General features: G+C 44.0%; 1 protein-coding gene across 1 annotated transcript in view; it reads left to right on the forward strand.

The window, feature by feature from the left end:
* LOC130554652 (SUN domain-containing ossification factor-like) overlaps positions 1-21,019 on the forward strand; it is a 72,782-nt gene that overhangs the window by 3,196 nt on the left and 48,567 nt on the right. The window contains exons 2-5 of the mRNA XM_057334441.1: positions 12,418-12,487; positions 12,599-12,696; positions 17,904-17,987; positions 18,144-18,228. Of these exons, the coding sequence (XP_057190424.1) occupies positions 12,418-12,487; positions 12,599-12,696; positions 17,904-17,987; positions 18,144-18,228 (337 nt within the window). The remainder of the gene's footprint in view (positions 1-12,417; positions 12,488-12,598; positions 12,697-17,903; positions 17,988-18,143; positions 18,229-21,019) is intronic.

The following is a 21,019-nucleotide window of genomic DNA, read 5'->3' on the forward strand; positions in this document are numbered from 1 at the left end:
GATTTTTTTGCATTTAAGAAATATCAGCATGTCCACGTTTAGATTTGCAGTGAAAATAGCGGCCCCTGCTGTTCAAAAAATGTATTGCGATTCAGTTCACACCTCAACCGATTTGAATCGTCACTCATTATAACCGATTTTCAACCGGCTCACGGTGAATCGTTACATCCCTAGACTGGACATTGGCTAACAGAATGCTAGGCAAAGGAGTGCGATGTGCGAGTACCCTTAGCCTGTTCCTGATGCCGGCTCGTTTCCCTCGCGGCTGCCGCTTTGGGTCGCATCCTTTGTTGTTCCTCAGGATCTTTCTCGGCAAGCTTGGATCCGAGGTTAAAAACAGAGTACATTCTAAACCAATAGATATGAGTCGCTCTGTTGTAGGTTATGTAGTCTATGTCGAAGACAAAGTGCAGAAAGATGTACAAAATAAACAAAAATAAGCAAAGTGTGATCGGAGCACTCGTGACTGCAGCCGATCTTACTGGCGCCATCTTGTTCATCATTAAACATTAGCTTAGCCTTAGCATTGCTAGCAGACTCTTAACTGTGTTATTCAGACACAAGATATGAAATATGAGAAGTACCATGAATTTGACCTTTATCTCCCTGAACTGCGTTGGATGATTGTCTCGAAGATGCATAATTATATTTACATTTATGCATGTGGCAGACGCTTTTATCTAAAGAGACTTACATTGCATTGTATTATACATTTTGTTTCTGACTATGTGCAGTTCCCTGGGATCAAACCCATGACCTTGGCATTGCTAGTGCCGTGCTCTAACCACTGAGACACAGGAAAGCTGACATATTTGACGTGTTCCCATATTTTGCTGCCAATTTCCGTCCAGATATTCTTCACATAGGGAAATTGTAGGAATACTTCCATAACTCTTACTTTACCCTTTTAGAAGGTGGATAAATAGTCGGCACCGCTCCTCCTTCTGCCATCCTTCTCCACGAGAGACTGGTACAGTGTTCACATGCGTATGACACTTACGCAGTATTGCAGCCTAATTTTGACCGGTCAAAGGAAAAAATAATGCACGTTGTTTTTCACTGTAATTTGAAGTGCCCGCAATAACACTACCATGCAGTTTTACTACCGCGGTGTACCGTATTACCGAACACCAGCACAGGCCTACATGAATGTTAGCCCCCGTCAGCTAATCACCGAGAGACGGACAGAAAGTATCAACATCAAAAAGTCAAAATCTGGATAATATGCATTTTATAATAGCTATGAAACTTGAAGCCTCCTAGCCGTTCCCATGGTGACTCGTGAAATCTGTGATCCATTGACAATGTCTTCATGTTGTTGCCTTGTGCGCACGTTAACTTTCATGAGGTTGATTAAACTTACGCTTTAAATATGTTTTGAAACCGATATACCCTGAAAAAGCAAGGTTTGGGTTAAACAATCCAGAGTTCATGGTTTTATCCCTGCTTTCTGGAACACACCCCAGATATGCACTGCCCATCCAAAAAAGTCACCACATGGGCAGTGCTATGATCTGGGGTTTCTGCAATTGGTCAGGTCTAGGTTCAGCAACGTTATGTGCCCAAAGAATGAGGTCAGCTGACTAACTGAATATACTAAATGACCAGGTTATTCCATCAATGGATTTTTTCTTCCCTAATGGAACAGGCATATTCCAAGATGACAATGCCAGGATTCATCGAGCTCAAATTGTGAAAGAGTTGTTCAGGGAGCATAAGGCATCATTTTCACACATGGATTGGCCACCACAGAGTCCAGACCTTAACCCCATTGAGAATCTTTGGGTTGTTCTGGAGAAGACTTTTGGGAGAGCGGTCCCACTCTCCCATCATCAATACAAGATCTTGGCGAAAAATTAATGCAACTCGGAATGGGAATAAATGTTGTGACATATCAGAAGCTTATCGAAACAATGGCACGGCGGATGCATGCCTTAATCAAAGCTAAAGGTGCTCCAACTAAATATTAGAGTGTGTGACTTTTTTCTTTGGACGGGCATTGTATTACAGTGTCAGTCTGATCATCAAAGCTGTTCTTCAGTCATATACACAACATGTCACGGTTCTGTTATGTTTTATTCTGGTTTTGTTCTGTTCCCGTTTGCCTGCGTTCAGTCATTAGTTTCCATAGTTGTTAAATAGTTCCGCACCTGTTTCTGGCTGATTATGTTCCCCCATGTATTTAAGCCTGTGTTCTCCTTGTCCGGTTTTGTTTATACTAATGTTAACGTGGTGTGTTTGCTTCTGTGTTTTCCGTGGATTTAATATTAAAAGCGTGTTTTTGTTAAACCCAGTCATGCGCTTTGTGAATACAGCATCCCGTTACTCAACATACTTTAATACATGATATACATGTGAACATAATTTAATGATAAAACCCAGAGACAAAGTTAACGGGCCTCATTCATGAAACACGAGCCGATGGAATTTTTGTGTAAATCGTTCATAAAGTCTTTCTGATGTAAATTTTTGGGTTCATGAAAATGTTCGTATTTTCTAAATGTTAGTTGGTACCAAAGAAATTTACACCAGCTCCCTACCACGCGTAAATGGTGCGTAAAATATTAAAAAGTTCTGTATTCTTACAGACAAACTGATGACACTGCATTTTGAAACACTATGTACAGTATCATAATGATATTTCTCGAGTTCCTTTGGCCTGTCTTTTTTACGTTTTTTTACTCATTAACTTTGTGTAAAACGAAGACCTCATAACTCTCCCTTTTTACACAGCCATCCAATCACAGTGGAGGAGGGGCGGGACAAACACTGCATTGACCAACCATCACACTTGTACAACACAGCAATGGAGCAGTTAATATTGCTGGTTCCCTTTCTCTCTCGACGTTTTGTCGAATTTGACTTGAGAACCTATCATCTAGGGCTGCAACTAACGATTATTTTAATTGTCGACTAATCGAATGATTATTTTTTCGATTAGTCGACTAATCTAACAATTATTATTTTTTATTAATCTAATACAGATTTTTTGGAGTACTTTATTAATCCTTTGGCAAACTGCAAATAAAGAATAAGTTCTAGTATTTTTTTACATTATAAAGCATATCATACTTTTTACTCCACTACATCTTATAAATAAATATTGTTGTTTTAACATTTTAATCTGTGTTTACATTAAAATCACTATCTTCTTTTAATTAAGTAGTTTTAATTTTAAAAGTAAAAAAAGACAGATTTTTTATGTACTTAAGTACTGTATTAAAGGTAAAAAAATAAAAATAAAATAAACTTAGCTCTGTATACTGTGGTAGGCTATATGATGTAGCGGTTTTAGCTAACGTTATTATATTGATGAGCAAAGCTCACCAATTATGGTTCTCCACCAGATCTTTCAAGATCACATCCATGAAATTAGTTATTTAAAACATCAATTTCAGTCAAGGAATTAGTTTAGCTCAAAGGAAAATACGTATAATAATCGTGATCAAATATGCATATTTTACGGTCTCTGATTAGTAATATAAAGCATAATAATACTTGTATGCATTCGTCCAGCGAATGCCTCAATGATATTATATACTTTACATTATCTCATGGCCATAAGTAACGTGACTTTACCAAACAGGATTTAGAGCAAAGGTAGCGAATCGAAACACAGTAGAAGGGACCAAGCTTGTGAGCGTGAATACAGAAAACCCATCACAAATGAATATATATGGTTGTTCATTAAACTCTACTCTACATGGTAAACAAAATAATGATGATCGCATGAAACAAATGAATACATGAAACACAAATGCGCTAGGAAGCGCGGAGAGAGAGAGAGAGAGAGGGCATGGTAGCGATTTCTGAACACCAATAAAAATCATCTTTAACAAAGAGGCACAGACTTAACGCAGCTATTCTATAAATAGAAATGGATACTTGCAAGCTCTGTGCTGGACCGATATCCGTATGCGCGTGTAGAGATGGAATTGTTCAAAAGGTTTCAGAAGGCAGTCCTGCAGAAAGTTGCGGGCCTCGTGATCGGCCGCTTGGCTTAACCACGTGTCAGTAGAAGTCCATTGTTCCTTCTTTTCCCCCAGTGGGGGTAAAAGGGCAGTCTCCGAAGAGACGCCACGAAACACGTTTTGGATGCAGGTATAGCAGAAGAGAAGAGAGGAAGAGAGTCTTTTCAGAGCAGGCTCGATATTTAACCTCATGAGAGGGCATGCCCACCTGAGTTTGAATCGACCAATCAGAGTTGAGCAGGGAAGAGGCTCTTTGTCCACGCAACAGCTAATTTGCATCTTTATGACCTCCTGGCAACTTTACAAAATACCATTCCAAATTATAACATAATTAAAAGAGAATGTTCTATGGTCATACAATATATGTAAACAAGGAGGAATTGTAAAGACAAACATTTATATATCAAATATGCTAAGGTTTGAATTGCATCAAATCATGATTCATTCGGAGGTACGAATACAAACAAAGCCTGAATTAACTTGCCTATTTAACAATTACAGATTATTTAAAAATGGCAAGAGTGACAATATGTAACCTAGATATTTAGATATATTTATAGAAAAGGACAGTTGAATCACACAAGTTCCTATTTGTCAGAGAAGTTTCTCTGGTTAGCCTCATATGTTAAGTTTCACATGAGACAGAGAGACTTCTCCCCTCTGCTTTGAAGCTTAGGGGTCGTAAAATATCCCACAGAGAAACAAAAGGGGGTTGATGGCTCTTTCGGTGAGAGCACCAACTCAAGTCCAGACCCCTGGAGCTAGGTTTTGACTCTGGTCTTTTGAGGTTGATATCAAGAAATCAGGAGACAGGGGGTTGATGGCTCTTCTTTCAATGACTCCGACCATTTGGCTTATGCTAAATTCTCTACAATGAGACCAGTTTTTTTTATTGCACTTATGCTTTTTGTTGTCCTTTGTCACGATCAGGGCGTGGAAGAACCCAAATGCAGGCAGGCAGTGAAGGGGTTAACTCAACAAGACTTTAATAACTAATAAAACACAAAACAAACACCCTCAATGGGGGAAAACGAAACTAAGAGATATAAAGAAAACAAAGACTTCCCACGTGGGGGCAAAACATAAAACAAGAACAGCAAATAACCTAACTAATAAGCATGACACAACGTCTTACAAAAAACACAGCAGGGTAACAAAGGCAGGGGCAGGGTAACTCACAACACGAACAATCCACAGACAAGGCAAGGAACAGGAACAGGAAACACGGGTAGACACGAAAGACACCATATACAATGCACGAGCACAGGACAAAGAAACAAGAGGGTATATATAGGGAAACACTAACGAGGGATAACGACACAGGGCAGGTGTGGGTAATCAAACACTTAGGGAAAGATAACAAGGAAAGGAGAGGAACGGGGCCAATGACAAGACACTGGAGAGAACGTATATTATTGTCCAAAGGACAACAATAAGTTTCTCTCCACACATAACCAAAGAGTTCACGGGGGGAAAACCAAAAGGGTTGGGGGGAACAGTCCCCGGCTGCGCTCGAGGGCACGGAGTCCTGGGGGACTTAGGAGGAGTCCTGGGGGGAACAGTCTTTGGCCCTGGGAGTCTCCCAGGGACCGGCTGGAAAGGGCTAGGTGCCGGCTGGAAGGCCGGCAGGACAGGGCTTGACGCCGGCTGGAAGGCCGGCTGGAAGGCCGGCTGGACAGGCCTTGACGCCGGCTGGAAGGCCGGCTGGACAGGGCTTGACGCCGGCTGGAAGGCCGGCTGGAAGGCCGGCTGGACAGGGCTTGACGCCGGCTGGATCGCCGGACGGACAGGGCTGGACGCCGGCTGGATCGCCGGACGGACAGGGCTGGACGCCGGCTGGATCGCCGGACGGACAGGGCTGGATGCCGGCTGGATCACCGGACTGGACGCCGGCTGGATCACCGGACTGGACACAAGACTGGACTCAAGACTAGACACAAGACTAGACACAGGACTGGACACCGGACTGGACGCTCCTCCGCTGCGCCTCTCCCTCCTTCTCCGCACCACCGGATCCATAGCCGACCTTGGCGAATCCGTGGGGACCGGAGGTAGTTCCGCAGTGGAGGAATCAGCCGACGTCATCCCCGGAAAAGAATGCCCCGGCGAACTCCCGATTCCCGTAGTTCCCCTGGCGGAAACCTAGCAGCAAGCGGGCTTGAGCGGACCGTGAGGACGACGCCGTGCCGTCCATCTTGCTGCCCGCTGGGTTCTGATCAGGCTCGTGCATTCTGTCACGATCAGGGCGTGGAAGAACCCAAATGCAGGCAGGCAGTGAAGGGGTTAACTCAACAAGACTTTAATAACTAATAAAACACAAAACAAACACCCTCGAAAGTTCACTTTCTCGACACACTCATCTCGCAAGGCGGGCTGTTCGGTGATACTGTCGAGGACTTCTCCCAGCAGTTCTCGATTTTACAGCCTGTACTTCATCGTCCCCAAGAAAGGCGGAGGGTTGCGCCCCATTCTAGATGTGCGTACCCTGAACAGGCACCTACACAAGCTGCCGTTCAGGATGCTCATGCAGAGGCGCATCCTGACGTCTGAAAGGTGTCAGGATTGGTTAATGGCAATCGACCTGAAGGACGCGTACTTTAATGTCTCGATCCTCCCTCGTCATCGTCTGTTCCTACGGTTTGCTTTCGAGGGGCGGGCATATCAGTACAGGGTCCTCCCCATCCCCATGAGTCTTCACGAAGGTCGTGGAAGCCGCTCTCGCTCCCCTCAGGGAGAAGGGCGTGCGAATACTCAACTATCTCGACGACTGGCTCATCTTGACACACTCCTGAGATCTGTTGTGTACACACAGGGACCTGGTGCTCCGTGCAGAGCATCTTTTTTCTCGGCATGGAACTCGACTCTGTCTCCATGACAGCACGGCTAAGTACCGAGCATGCACAGTCAGTGCTGAACTGCCTGAACCTCTTCAAGCAGCCAGCGGTCCCCCTGAAACTATTTCAGAGGCTCCTGGGGCACATGACATCCTCAGCGGGGGTGATACCCCTCGAGTTGATGCACATGAGACCGCTCCAGCACTGGCTATAGAGTCGGGTTCCCTGGAGAGCATGGCACACTGGCAGCAGGCGTATGGTCATTCCGCCTCTCTGTCGACACACCCTAACCCCCTGGTCTTCAATGACTTTTTTTGCGGACAGGGGTCCCCCTCGGGCAGGTCTCAAGGCACGTCATGGTGATGATGGAAGCCTCCCTGCAAGGTTGAGTGCCATGTGCAACAGGCACGCAGTGTCGGGCGGTGGACGGGCCCCCGCCTGCGTTGGCATATCAACTGCCTAGAGTTGTTGGCTGTGCTACTTGCACTGAAGGGGCTGCGACCTCTCGTACAGGACAAGCACGTGCTGGTCCGGTCAGACAGCACAACTGCCGTGGCTTATATCAACCTTCAGGGTGGCATTCGCTCACGGCAGTTAACACAACTCACCCAACGCCTCCTCCTGTGGAGTCAACAGGTGACGAGGTCCCTGCGAGCCACATACATCCCGGGTGACCTGAACCAGACAGCCGATGCGCTCTCTCGTCAGTCGACGCCTCGTGGAGAGTGGCGACTCCACCCCCGCGCAGTCCAGCTCATTTGGGTGCAGTTCGGACGGGCACAGGCAGACCTGTTCGCCTCTCTGGACACCACCCATTGCCCGCTATGGTACTCCCTGTCCGAGGCCCCCCTCGGCACTGATGCTCTAGCACACAGCTGGCCGCGGGACAAGTGGAAGTACGCCTTCCCCCCAGTGAGCCTCATTGCACAGCTCCTGTGCAAGGTCAGGGAAGAGGAGCATCAAGTGCTACTAGTTGCGCCATACTGGCCCAACCGGACTTCGTTCTCGGAGCTAATGCTCTTGACGACAACTCCCCCCTGGCCGATTCCCCTGACGAAGGACCTTTTTTCGCAGGGAAAGGGCACTTTGTGGCACCCGAGACCAGACCTCTGGAACCTCCACGTCTGGCTCCTGGACGGGAAGAGGAGATGCTGAGTGGCCTACCCCTTGCGGTGGTTGAGACCATCACCCAGGCTAGGGCCCCTGCCACTAGGCGGCTGTATGCCTTTAAGTGGCACCTCTTCTCGTCCTGGTGTTCTTCTCGAGGAGAAGACCCACGGAGATGCTCGATCGGGAACGTGCTGTCCTTCCTACAAGAAAGACTTAGGTCCTTCCTACAAGAAAGAGTAATCTCTCCCCTTCCACACTGAAAGTGTATGTAGCCGGCTTCACCGCTCATCACGAACCAGTTGCTGGCAAGTCTCTGAGACAGCACGACCTGGTCATTAGGTTCCTAGGGGTGTGAGAACGAAGCCCCCCTTCGAGCCCCTAGGAGAAGCCGCTCTTTCTTATCTTACGATGAAGACGGCCCTCCTGGTGGTGCTCGCATCCATCAAGAGGGTAGGGGACCTACAAGCATTCTCCGTGTCCACGGATTGCCTAGAATTCGGACCTGGAGACTCTCACGTGATCCTGAGACCACGGCCCGGCTACGTGCCAAAGGCTCCCACCACTCCCTTTCGGGACCCCATCCATGTCCAGTACGCACGCTACACCTCTACTTGGACCGCACGCAGAGCAAGAAGCTCTTTGTCTGTTTTGGAGGCCAGCAGAAAGGGAGGGCTGTCTCCAAACAGAGACTGGCGCACTGGATTGTGGACGCCGTCGCTACGGCGTACTGATCCCAGGATCGCCCGTGCCCATTGGCAATGAGGGCACACTCCACCTGGAGTGTAGCCTCCTCGTGGGCACTGGCCCAGGGCGCTTCTCTGACAGACATATGCAGAGCTGCGGGTTGGGCTACGCCCAACACCTTCGTGAGGTTTTACAGCCTCTGCGTAGAACCGGTGTCAGCCCGAGTCTTGCATGGTAATAGGTAAGACCGGCGACCGGTAGGGCGTACGCCTGAGAGAGCACACCCCCCCTCCTAGGTGGGTCAGCGTGCTATTTCCGCCTCCCTTCTTCCCCCACTGGGTGAAGAATAGGCTTTCCATCCATCACTAAGGACCTCCTGTGGGCGGGCTGGGTAGAGCAGCCCTGCCCCCTTAGGCCGGGTACAAGCTGAGTTATCTACCGCATAGCTCTAACCAGACCTAGTTCTCCAAACTTAGTAACCCCCCAACTGGGCGGTTCCATCTGATGTATCCTCCTGATTGGTTCCCACCTTGGTAACCCGTGACCTTCCCTAGGTGGACCTCCACCCTGCGGCACTTCCTTCAGTCTGCACACTCTCCCATGAGTTCTCCCCTGCCAGCGAGACCATGCTGGTGTCTCCACTAAACTCCTCCCCACGGTAGGAAGTGGTCTCTGTAGCGCGTTTCCTCAGTGAGGAAATAACACTTACCCAGCGGCCCTTACGGTGTTTAGCCAATTTCATTGGCTTTTTCAAAACTAGTCAGAAGATGATAGGTTCTCAAGTCAAACCCCATCTGTCGGTTCGACACAACGTCTCGTTCCCTCCATCAGGGAACAGAGGTTACATCTGTAACCAAGACGTTCTCAAGTCAAACCCGATTCTGTTGACACAACGTCTCGTTCACTCTGTCAAGGAGCAGACGTAACCGAGACGTAATTGCATTTTTATATCAAGTAATTTTCTTCAGAATAAGATACTCGTACCATGTTACTTTTGTGGATATTCCAAATAATGGCAACCAGGAAAATGCTGTGCCTCCAAAGCGCTCTCAAGCACCACCAGCTGGATGTTTGCAGAAGAGCACCAGGCATTATTTGCTGGCTACAAACGCTCTGGTGGATCACATTAATTTATTATTAGGCATATAGCCTATTAGTTGCTTATGCATTTATTCAATATAACATGTCAAACCTGAGAATGGAGTTCAGAAGATTCCACAGCATTCCAATATGTAATTTGCATTTTTGTTCTTCATAGACGAGGATTATGCTAATTATGGATGAGTGTTCTAGAGACTTTGGCATAAGCCAAATGGTCGGATTCATGAAAAGAAGAGCCATAAACCCCATCCACTCTCTTTTGTCCTGGTTTCTTGATATCAACATCAAAAGATCAGAGTCAGACCTGGCTCCAGTGGGGCCTGGATTTAGGTTGGTGCTCTCACCGAAGGTGTTGATCACCCTTTTGTTTCTCCGTGGGATATTTACGACTCCTAAGCTTCAAAGCAGAGGTGAAAAGTCTCTCTGTTTTGTCTCACCTGGAATCTGTCAAAGCAAACTAGCTCTCACTTTTTATGTGTAACGTTATAACTTGTCAATGACAAGCGCTAAAATCCATGTAATTCCACTGAGATCTGCAGTGGATTCCGTGGATTTTAGGTAAGCATACACACACAAAGTAAGCGCATTAGCTGTTTGCTGACTGATTTTTTTGTCTCTGGACGAATGATTTGAGACGTTTAAGATGAAACTAACTGCAGAGGAATTCAGGAAATATCATTTAACTAAACCATTGCCACTACATGTGTGTTGTGTTGACACGCCGGACAGAACGGGGGTGGGGTTCGCTGTAACTCATTATCAGTTAAAGAGACATGCACCAAAATGGGTTGCTGTGAGCATAGCTGTTTTTGACGAGGCAAGAAGGGTTTTGTTTACACAGCCATTGAGTGTTTTTAAGCAAAATATGTTCCAGACATTTCATGAAGACGCTAATAAATCATACTTATACTTATTTGATTAAACTGTCCTTTTCCTGTAAATATATGCAATTATCTCTGTTATATGTTGGCTCTCTTGGTTCTTTAAATCATTTGTAACTGGTAAATATGCACGTTTGATTCAGGCTCTGTTTGTATTCATACATTGAAATGGATTATGACTCTATGCGATTCAAACCTGATATATATGGTATCTAAATGTTTGTCTCTTGATTTCCTCCTTGTTCATATATATTGTGTGACCAAAGAACACTTTATAGTCTTTATGTAATAATCCGGACTGGAAGTTTATAAAGTTGCTAGGAGATCATAAAGATGCAAATTAGCTGTTGAGTGGACAAAGAACCTCTGATTGGTCTATTAAAACTCAGGTTGGCATGCCCCCTCATGAAGTTAAATATCGAGCCTGCTCTGAAAACGAAGCTTGGGCTTTTTCTCTATACCTGCCCTCATCAGAAACTGGTTCGTGGAGTCTCTTTGGAGACTGCCCTTTTCCCCCCACTGGGGGGAAAGAAGGAACAATCGACTTCTGCTGCCTTGCACACCATGATGAGCCACGTGGCTGGTCCTGAGGCCCGGAACTTTTCAGCAGGACCGCATTCTGAAACCATTTCAACATTTCTATCTCTCTAAGTGCATACGGATATACATCACAATACAGCACAAAGTATCCGTTTCTATTTATAGAATAGCTGCGTTAAGTTTGTGCCTCTTTGTTAAAGTGTTCAGAAATCGCTGCCATGCTTTCTCTCACTCTCTCTCTCTCTCTCTTTGTCTCTCCGCGCTCCCTAGCGCATTTGTGTTTCATGTATTTTTTTGTGTTTATGGGATCGTCATTATGTTTACCATGTAGAGTATAGAGTTTAATAAACAACCATATATTCACTTGTGATGGGTTTTCTGTGTTCACACTCACATACTTGGTCCCTTTAACTGTGTTTGATTTACGCTACGTTTGCTCTAAATCCTATTTGGTAAAGTCATGTTACTTATGGCCATGAGATAACATAAAGTGTATAATATCATTGATGCATTCGCTGGACAAATACATACAAATATTGTTATACTTTATATTACTAATCAGAGACTGTAAAATATGTGTATTTAATAACGATTATTATATGCATTAAACTAATTCCTAGACTGAAATTTATGTTTTAAATAACTCATTTCATGGATGTGATCTTAATAGATCTGGTGGAGAATCATATTTGGTGAGCTAAGCTCATCGTTATTTTAATATGCAGCTAAAACTTCTACAGTGTACATGCGCTCCCTATTTACGAATGATTGGAATTCATGAACATACACACATTTAACTATTAAATCTGACCTTTACGAAGTTTTCGTGAATCCAGAGGAGAGTTTTGAGAAATATTTACATGCAAATATATTTACAAAGGTTTCATGATTGAGGCCCAGACTAAATACAGCAAGTCTAAGATGGTTAGCTACTGTAGTTTTGGCTGGTTAAGATGGTGAAGCAGGCTGCTTCTAGATGGGTTACGGCCTATTTTTAGTTAGTCAGGCTGGAAGACCAGCAGACTCGCCCGCTAAAACCACCTTAACTCCAGTCTGGCCAGCCTTGTCAATCTGGTCTTCAGTTGGTTTTAGCAGTTTCTTTTCTGTAGGGAGAGTAGAGTATGTTGTGATCATATATTGGGTTTAGGAGAACAGTAGCATACATCTGACGTATAACATTCATTGAATAGACAAAAGTGAGCTGAAATGTGTGCTGTTTTCACTTTGCAGGCTGTAGTTACAATGATCTAACTGAAAGATAAAAAAGAAAATATGTTTGTTTCCTTTTCTCTTCAGCTTTGCAGTTGATCGTTCAGTGCGGTCTGAAGCACAGACGTTGACCTCACCAGATATCAGTCATCATGAGGTTTGATCAGATTTTCACATGATCAATGCATTTATTGAGTTACTGATGTGTGTGTGTGCTTGCAGTAATGTTGTGTGGTTTTGTTTGTAATGAATGGAAAATTCACTCCAGCAGAATGTTGCTGTGAGGTCGTCTTCTTCTTCATCGTCTTCACGACACATAGATGTCATTCCAGTAACAGCTCGTCCTCCTCAGACTGTCTCCTGCAGGTCAGTGACGTGATTTTCCTTCGGAAAGCTTTGATATGAGCGAAACAAGATGACATACAGTATGTTCTCAGATGAGCTCTGTGGATCACCAACAACTTCACTATACCATACATATCACGATGCAAGGTTGCGGTACAATAGGTTAGGTTTCTTTTTATCAGAATTTCTTAACAGAATTATCTGTATATCCAGTGTTAAAGGGATACTCCACCCAAAAATGAAATTCTGTCACCATTTACTCACCCTCAGCGCCGTCACACATTCATCTGTAAGGTACGGACACAAAACCAGTGAATGTTTTGTGAATGGGAATCAGTTAACAACATTTTTCAAAATATCTTCTTTTGTGTTCTGCGGAAGTGAGAAAGTCATGCAGGTTTGAAATGACAAAAGGTTGAGTAAATGATGGCAGAATTGTCATTTTTGGGTAAACTATCACTTAAGGAAACATTTTCTACTCAAGGAAAACACATTTAGTGGTTTAAAGGTGGGATATCATGCTGTGTCATGCATTCAGACTTCTTTACACTGTTTAACATGCTGGCTTCTCATGCTTAACATGGTCAACTGTTGGACGTATGATGTCATATTTCTGTGCTGGGTACACTCCCCCAGCACTCCAACTTGTTTCGGAAAGTTTTTTTAAAGTCTGGATCCCTGTGTCGTCACAGGGATCAAATTCCTTTTATTGGCCATTCTCCCAGAAAAGGCAAGGTGAAAGAAAGAGCCTGCCCACGAGCCAACCGACGAGCAAGACCCACTTACCATTAAGATTATCTGCCCTTCGTCAAGATTGGCTGTGCTGTGGGCCAACAGCTGCAGCTCGTTCCTCTTGCGATAGTGAAGTTTAGGTGTGTCTGTTTGTTCACGGCATTTCAGTGATGGATTTTATATAAACTGTGGATATAACGCTGGATTTGGAGATGGTTTGAAACTGATAGATGGCGCGGTCCCAGCGCTTAAAGATGCTAGACATGAACTGAACGCAGTAAGTCAAACTAAGTCATATGTTTGTTCTTTGTTGGCAATCGGCGTGTACGTGCATAATGTAAACAACATGAAGGGATTAATGCGATGATGTGTTGTGTGCTCGTGCTGTAGTTCCGTCCCACTGCCTGCCTCCAGCAGCTCGTGCTTTTCTGGAAAGAATTGTACAGTTATATCTATCTTTTATAAATTTAATCAAACTAAATACTCTTTGAAGATACAACGTATGCAATACTACTGTATAGGTACTCAAGATTAATATGAGATTGGCAGAAATTGAGTGTGTTACCCGATCTTTAACAAACTGAATCTTACAAGATTTACATTCTAAATGTTTATAAATGTTGACAATACGTTAATCTTTAAGTTTGTATGAAATACATCTGCTTAGAATGTTAAAGGAAGAAGAGGATCTCTCTAAAGGTTTTGTAGGGTCTGGTCGGATCAAAGTTTACCAACTGGGATTATAAAATCATAAAACACAGTAACCTCTCACAAGCTTCAACCAGGCACCAACGAGTCTGGCCCAACTGTCCTATCTCAACACCTTTCCCCTGGACTTCAAAGGAGGTTCTTGGGGGAAGACAGGACTGTGAGAATAGCCATGTGGCCCCCAGGGACTGAGAGCCTCAAATTCTTCCAAAAGAATGTCTCTGTCTCTTTCCTTAGCCACAAAAGACTGGTTTAACGTTTATATACAACCACCCCACTGTGTATGCTTGTCTCCACGTTATTCTCCTTCACCTATAACTTCAAAGGCATGTGTGCTTAATGGTATTCTGTGTATATTTACATTCTTGTACAAAGTACAGGTCAATGTAATTATAATCCTTTCATGTTTCAAGTGTTTCCCTTTTCATGTCTTAGAATATGGTGTATAGCACAGTAATGTATTTTATACCATACTCATTTTATTTTATTCTAAGTCTATTTCTGCGCCAAACTCCCAGGCGACCATAAATGCAAATGAGTTAGTGTGCCGGACAAAGAAACATGTTTTCGCGCCCAAAACTATCTCATCACATTGGATCGCCCACCTTGGAGGGGCGTGACGCCCTCGGTGTTATAACATCTGTGCACGAAGCATACAATGCTCTTTTGTGTGTGTTCGTGCTCGTGTTTGTTCACCCTCTCGAGACCTGTCTCTCTCCTCTGAGACAGCTTCTTCCAGCAGTGTGCTTCGGATAAGTCCGTTCTACCTTCGTCAGCCAATCTGATTCTAAGAAAGAATCCGATGGACTCACCCGCTTGCTTCGAAGCCATCAGGACTCTGAAACCGTTTTCACACGCACTAAAACTGGTGCCTACACAAACAAGGAAGCCAATGCAAGTATCTGATCTATTTCTAAATAGCTGCGCTTAAGCTTTGCCCCTTTTAAATAAGGAGATTGTCCTTGATGGTTTATGCAGATGCGAATAGCTGATTTAATACTGGCACTCTTTGCTTTGTCTATTTCCTTCATTCTTTACTGCTTTTAAGTTTTATGTTTGTTTGTTAGTGTTTGGTCTTTGTTAGTTAGTTGGTTTTATTTCCCTTTAGCATAGTAAATAAAACCGCATTTGTAACCACGCTCGAATCGTTTCTGTGTTTATTTATCACATATCAACGTCACTTAAACTGCTTGATTTCATTAAGATTTCTGAAGTGGTACTGTACTACAGTAAGAATATTGTTCTTCCAAGGCCAGGAAAGTAATATTTCTTAGAGTTGATATACGATCTGCTGATCACTCGCTGGACGAGTACATTTAGTTTGTCGCTATTATTAATTCTGCTGCATCAGGTAAAGTGTATAAAATAGGTAATGGTTAATCACCATTAATTATTTGTATGTTACTGTGGTTAAACTCATAGTTTCCCCGAAATACACTACAGTTTGAAAAGAACGCATCATTAAAAGACTTTTGTTAAAAATAACTGAAATAGTCAAAATTGTGGGAGAAATTTCAGCAGACCATTTGTAATAGACTATTGTATTTGGCAAGCTTACATTATAAACGGTTTAGTAATTTTCATCAGATCACGTAATGATCACGCTATGGGTTGTTCGAATGCCACCCATCGAAGATGGGTTTGGTGAGCGTATCGGGGCATGGATGGTCCGCGGCATTGGCTGCGTCCATGGGAGTCCCCACGTCACTTTGGCCTCCACTTGGCAGCCGCTAAGGTTACTGGTTCACAATTTGTAACCATAAGGTAGACTAGAGATAATGTAATGTTGCCGGGTCTCAATAGCTTACGTAGCATGATCATGCCTCATCACGAATTTAGTGTTATGCTTGTAAACGATGACTACCAAACCACAATAAATGTTTTATGGTCAAAAGTTGCTGATTCCTAAGTTCATGCACAAAGACTAATGTTATCGGTATCTATAGTTACTATGCTAGGCACTGTTACCATAGCGAGTTGAGTGTTAGTTATTGATTCCACCTATTACACAACACCTGGTCGTGAGTGTGTTTCCGAAAATATAACTACAGAAAATTATTTGCATTGGTTACTAAACACATTCACGTCCATGCGTTGTGTTTTGGGTGACTGCAAATGTGTTATGTAGCTAACGTTAGCATGTTAGGTGCTATGGAGCTAGCACGCTATGCGCTTACGGCTAACAATCAGCTGCTACCTCAGAATCTAGTTTGAGCTATAAGTATAGCCCAGTAGTACACCCCGCGGGAGCCAAAAGAGTGCTTTAGTACATGCACAGTTTATGAAGTGACATGATGTAACGGCGGTTTCTGCTTAGTCAACAAATCCACTTGTATTGCGCTGCCCATGTTGAAGCTTATACAGTGACAGTATTTACGACATTGATAACAGACAATTGCGCTTATCAACCACATGGGGGAACCATAAGCCAAAACGGCTCGTTGTTGCTTTAAGAAGCCTGAGGGCGAACAATGTGATATTTGAGACATTTAAAACTAAACTAACCGCGGAGGAGTTCAGAAAACGTATTTTAACTGTCTATTACTTGAGACAGCGCTGGATCATTTCAAATCCGTTCACAACAAGAAGAAACGACAGGCGAATGCGCTTGTTACGTTTTATGTGAAGTTATATATACATCGTGTTGTGACGTGAGAAAACGTGTCATTTAATACACACTAAATTCATCATAAGAACACAAGGCCATTTTACTTTCATGTACAACACTATAAACAATCAAATATATAATTTTTCATACAAATATAAATATGTATATCATAAATATGGTCTTGACATTCACATAATTTGTTAGTTTAAATGAATTCAGAGTACTAATTTGGTCCGGTGTATTCAGAGTTTAAACAGTCTCTCTATTATCAGAAACAAGCTCCTCTGTATGCTCTGCTTCTTTTGAAATGATGAGCAAAACCAAGTCTGCTGTCACCTGCAGTTAAATGCATAGACAGGTAGCATTCTAATACTGTTTTAACACATTTACACACATTTGTGGACAAAAGCAAACACATTTAAAACTATTCCATGGAATTCCACAGATTTTTCTCAAATGTTAGAAAATGACTCCCCTGCATATGGGTTATCTACGGCCCCAGTTACAGTAGGTTAGTACAGAAAAAAACTTTTTTCACATACTGTTACTGCCAAGTAAAAGTGCTTTGCAGTTTTTACGTTTGCGATCGGAGAAATATGTTTTTGCTTAGTGCTGTAAAAAAATGAGAGGGAACATTGCACATGTGATAGTTTTGAATAATTTTGTTTTAAAGTGTAACTATTACAATGTCCTTAAAATGACATTTCATGCAGTGTGTAATGTTGTAAAGCCGAAAGTGAATGAATAACAAAGTTATTGGCTTGGGGAAAAGGGAGTCGACTCTAAATCATGTGAATGAGTCGTCTGTCATTCTAATTTCAGTTCCGGGTCATATTTGCGTCACTCCATTTAATACCTGACCTTAAAAATCACAAAACATTTACTCTTTAATGATGCTGATTGTGTGCCCTCCGTTGGAAGCCACTTGCCCTCCTGTTCATTGTGGTCTGGCGCCGACTCTGATTATCTGGTCCTGTATATCAAAAGATGGGATTTCCCAATCCTGATCATTCTGATCCAGATTAAACTTTTTGAACAAGTGGCTCCTGGAGTTCATGACCATGCATCGCTGTATTAAACAACCCAGGTGTCTATGAAGATGAACACTTTGAGTGATTGTGAGTGTGAGAATGAAAGTTGTGTGTTGGACTAATGTGATCTCTGATGTTTGATGTCTCAGTGATTTCACAGCCGATCAAAGTCCATTTGACATCACTGCCGCTGACGGAGCAGAAAAACTACCGTATAAGCCTCATCTCAGCAGGTAAAAACACTCAGTGATTTCTACTGATGCTGGAAACACTTTGTGTTGTTATAACAGACACAGTGACATGTCACGAGTGGCCAATCAGAATGAAGTATATCAGAGTAGTATACTTTAGGATAATATTCTTTGTAAAATCTTGTTTTGTTTATGAAGGTCCAGTGTGGCTAAGGCTGAGAAACTCACTAATGTAGACCAAACTGAAAAAGTGAGCAATGCCTCTCGCTTCCTGAAAGAACAGGTGAGATGATGTTCATGTCAAGATAAGCATCTCATGATGATAAACACTGTGGACTTTGTGTCAAGAGAGCCACAGATATAACACCATTTACAACTGCTACTTTGTACCATCCTGAGATACTAAATGCATAACTGTAATTATTTTTTTAAGAAGTGCATCTACACACACATACATATTACACACTGTAACAAATTATTCTTAAGGGTTAGGAAATACTAACCATACAAATCAGTTCAATTTTACTAGATATATTAGGTAGCTGTCACAAACAGCACAAGAGACACAGATGAGGTTCCAAACACAATTGTTTTTTAAAGGGTAATCCATCGGCATAATCCACAACAGGCTAGAGGTCATACACAGAGCTCAGCAATCCAACAATCAAACACAGGCCGGAACCAAAGAAGATGAACAAAACAAAGTGCTGTGACAAAACCAAGGGTGCATCCCAAATCGCACACTTATGCACTATTCTACATCATTTTGTGGTATAAGTAGTGTGAGTAGTGTGTTCACATTGAAAATTCTCAAAAAAGAAGTGCACTTTAAGTAACCGGATGATGCACTCATTCAACAGAAAATGTGAAGTGAGGAAATCTGGACACGTCACGCACTCAACGGTCAATTTAATAAAACAAAAACCCACAATGGGGTTTAAACAAAAAAAACAGGATAACACGATAAGTAGACAGAACGTAGACTAACTAACACTAGACTAAACAACTCTTGACATAAACAGAAAATAAACACTTCCCACGTGGGGGAAAAAAAAGGAACTGGCTAACAAGACTTATGGGAATACAGGAACCAAACTAAATAACACGAAGGCAAGGCAAGGACAGCAAGACGGCTAACAAGGCAAGGCATACAATACAAAAGTACAGACAGTGGGGACACGCTGAATAACCAGTACGAACAAACACAGGACAAGAGACACAAGGGCATTATATAAGGAGAAAATCAAGAGGGGACAGGTGCAGGGCATGAACTAATTAACAATCAATTCAATTCAATTTTATTTATATAGCGCTTTTCACAATGTGCATTGTTCCAAAGCAGCTTTACAGGAGCAAATAAGAAAAACACAGAAAGGTAAAACACAGCACAGTGCATGGTGTTTATAGACCAAGCAAGATCATTATAATAAATAATATCTAATAAATAAATGAATAAATAAATAAATGCAGTCTCCCGGTGAGCAAGCCAACACTGCACTGCTCTGCTGTGGCGAGGAACCCAAACTCCAATGATGAATAATGGAGAAAAAAAAACCTTGGGAGAAACCAGGCTCAGCCGGGAGGGCCAGATCTCCTCTGACGTGTCATAGCTGCAATCAGTGACCCCGACCAAAGCCACCGAGCAACGTCCACGAACAACAGGGAGAGCCCACGAGCCGCGACCCAGGAAGCCGCGACCCAGGAAGCCCCTCCCGCCGAAACCGTGCAGGTCAAACAGGTCCAATCAATAATGAAGAGCCAAGAGGGCGGGAACAGAGACGAGACCGGAGAGAGAGTATGGAACGCCAAAAGGGTCAAAATGTCTCTCTCCACATTAAACAAGGGATCCTGCCATGATTCTGCCACAAGATCAAGAAAGACATGACAAGATGAGGCAGAATCGTGACAGAACCCCGCCTTGAGGAGCGACATCCTGACGCTCCTCAAGGTGACTAGAGGACAAGACAGACTGAGACAGTGACAAGAATCAACAACACATGGTGAACAAGGTCAGGGGAAGACAAAAATGCATAATCATGGGGTCGGGGTGACATAATAAAAAAAAACAAGGGAGCGGGGGTGGGGGAACAAAAGAGTTCAAGAGGGGGGACAGTCTTAGTCCCTGGGGGCGCTCGAGAGCGTGGAGTCCTGGGGGACTTGGTAGGGGAAGTCCTGGGGGGAACTGCCGGCCGTATGGCCGGACCGGGACAAGGTTTGTGAGGCCGGCTGTAAGGCCAGCGTTACAATGCTGGGGAACGACTGGAAGGCCGGCTGCACAATGCTGGGGACCGACTGGAAGGCCGGCTGCACAAGGCTGGGGACCGGCTGGAAGGCCGCTTGGACACGGCTGGGGACCGGCTGAGTCACCGGCTGCTGGACCAGACTGGATACCGGCAGGAAGGCAAGCTGAGTCGCCGGCTGAGTCACCATCTGGAAGGCCAGCTGAGTCGCCGGCTGGAAAGCCGGCTGAGTCACCGGCTGGATAACCGGCTGGAAAGCCGGCTGAGTCACCGGCTGGATAACCGGCTGGACAGGACAGGGTACCGGACTGGACGTCGGCTGCACCGGACTGGACACCGGCTGGAATATGCTGGCTGGATTGCCGACTGCTGGGCCGGACTGGATCCCGGCTGCACCGGACTGGACGCTGGCTGCATCGGCCTGTATGCTGGCTGCACCGGACTGGACGCTGGCTGCACCGGACTGGACGCCGGCTGCACCGGACTGGATCCCGGCTGCACCGGACTGGATCCCGGCTGCACCAGTTATGTCATAGCTGATAAATTTAGGTACTCTTTACTCAAAGATATTGGATAAATCGAGTGTAAACTGTTACTGTAACATATGATCCTTAAAACTAGGTATGAAGAAAATGGATCTGTGTGTAATTTAAGAGACGTTTAATAAATCCACTCGGTGACAATCCAAAACAAGAACATGAACTTAAACATGAGGGGCGCAGCTCGACAGAAACAACAGGAATAACAAGGCACACTGCAAACAAGGGAAAACAGACAGGACTGTTATAGTTACCTCAATTTTATTAAGTAGATTAGCATATAGTCTACAGGTAG

The sequence above is a fragment of the Triplophysa rosa genome, linkage group LG5, assembly GCF_024868665.1.
Source record: "Triplophysa rosa linkage group LG5, Trosa_1v2, whole genome shotgun sequence".
Classification (NCBI taxonomy): Eukaryota; Metazoa; Chordata; class Actinopteri; order Cypriniformes; family Nemacheilidae; genus Triplophysa; species Triplophysa rosa.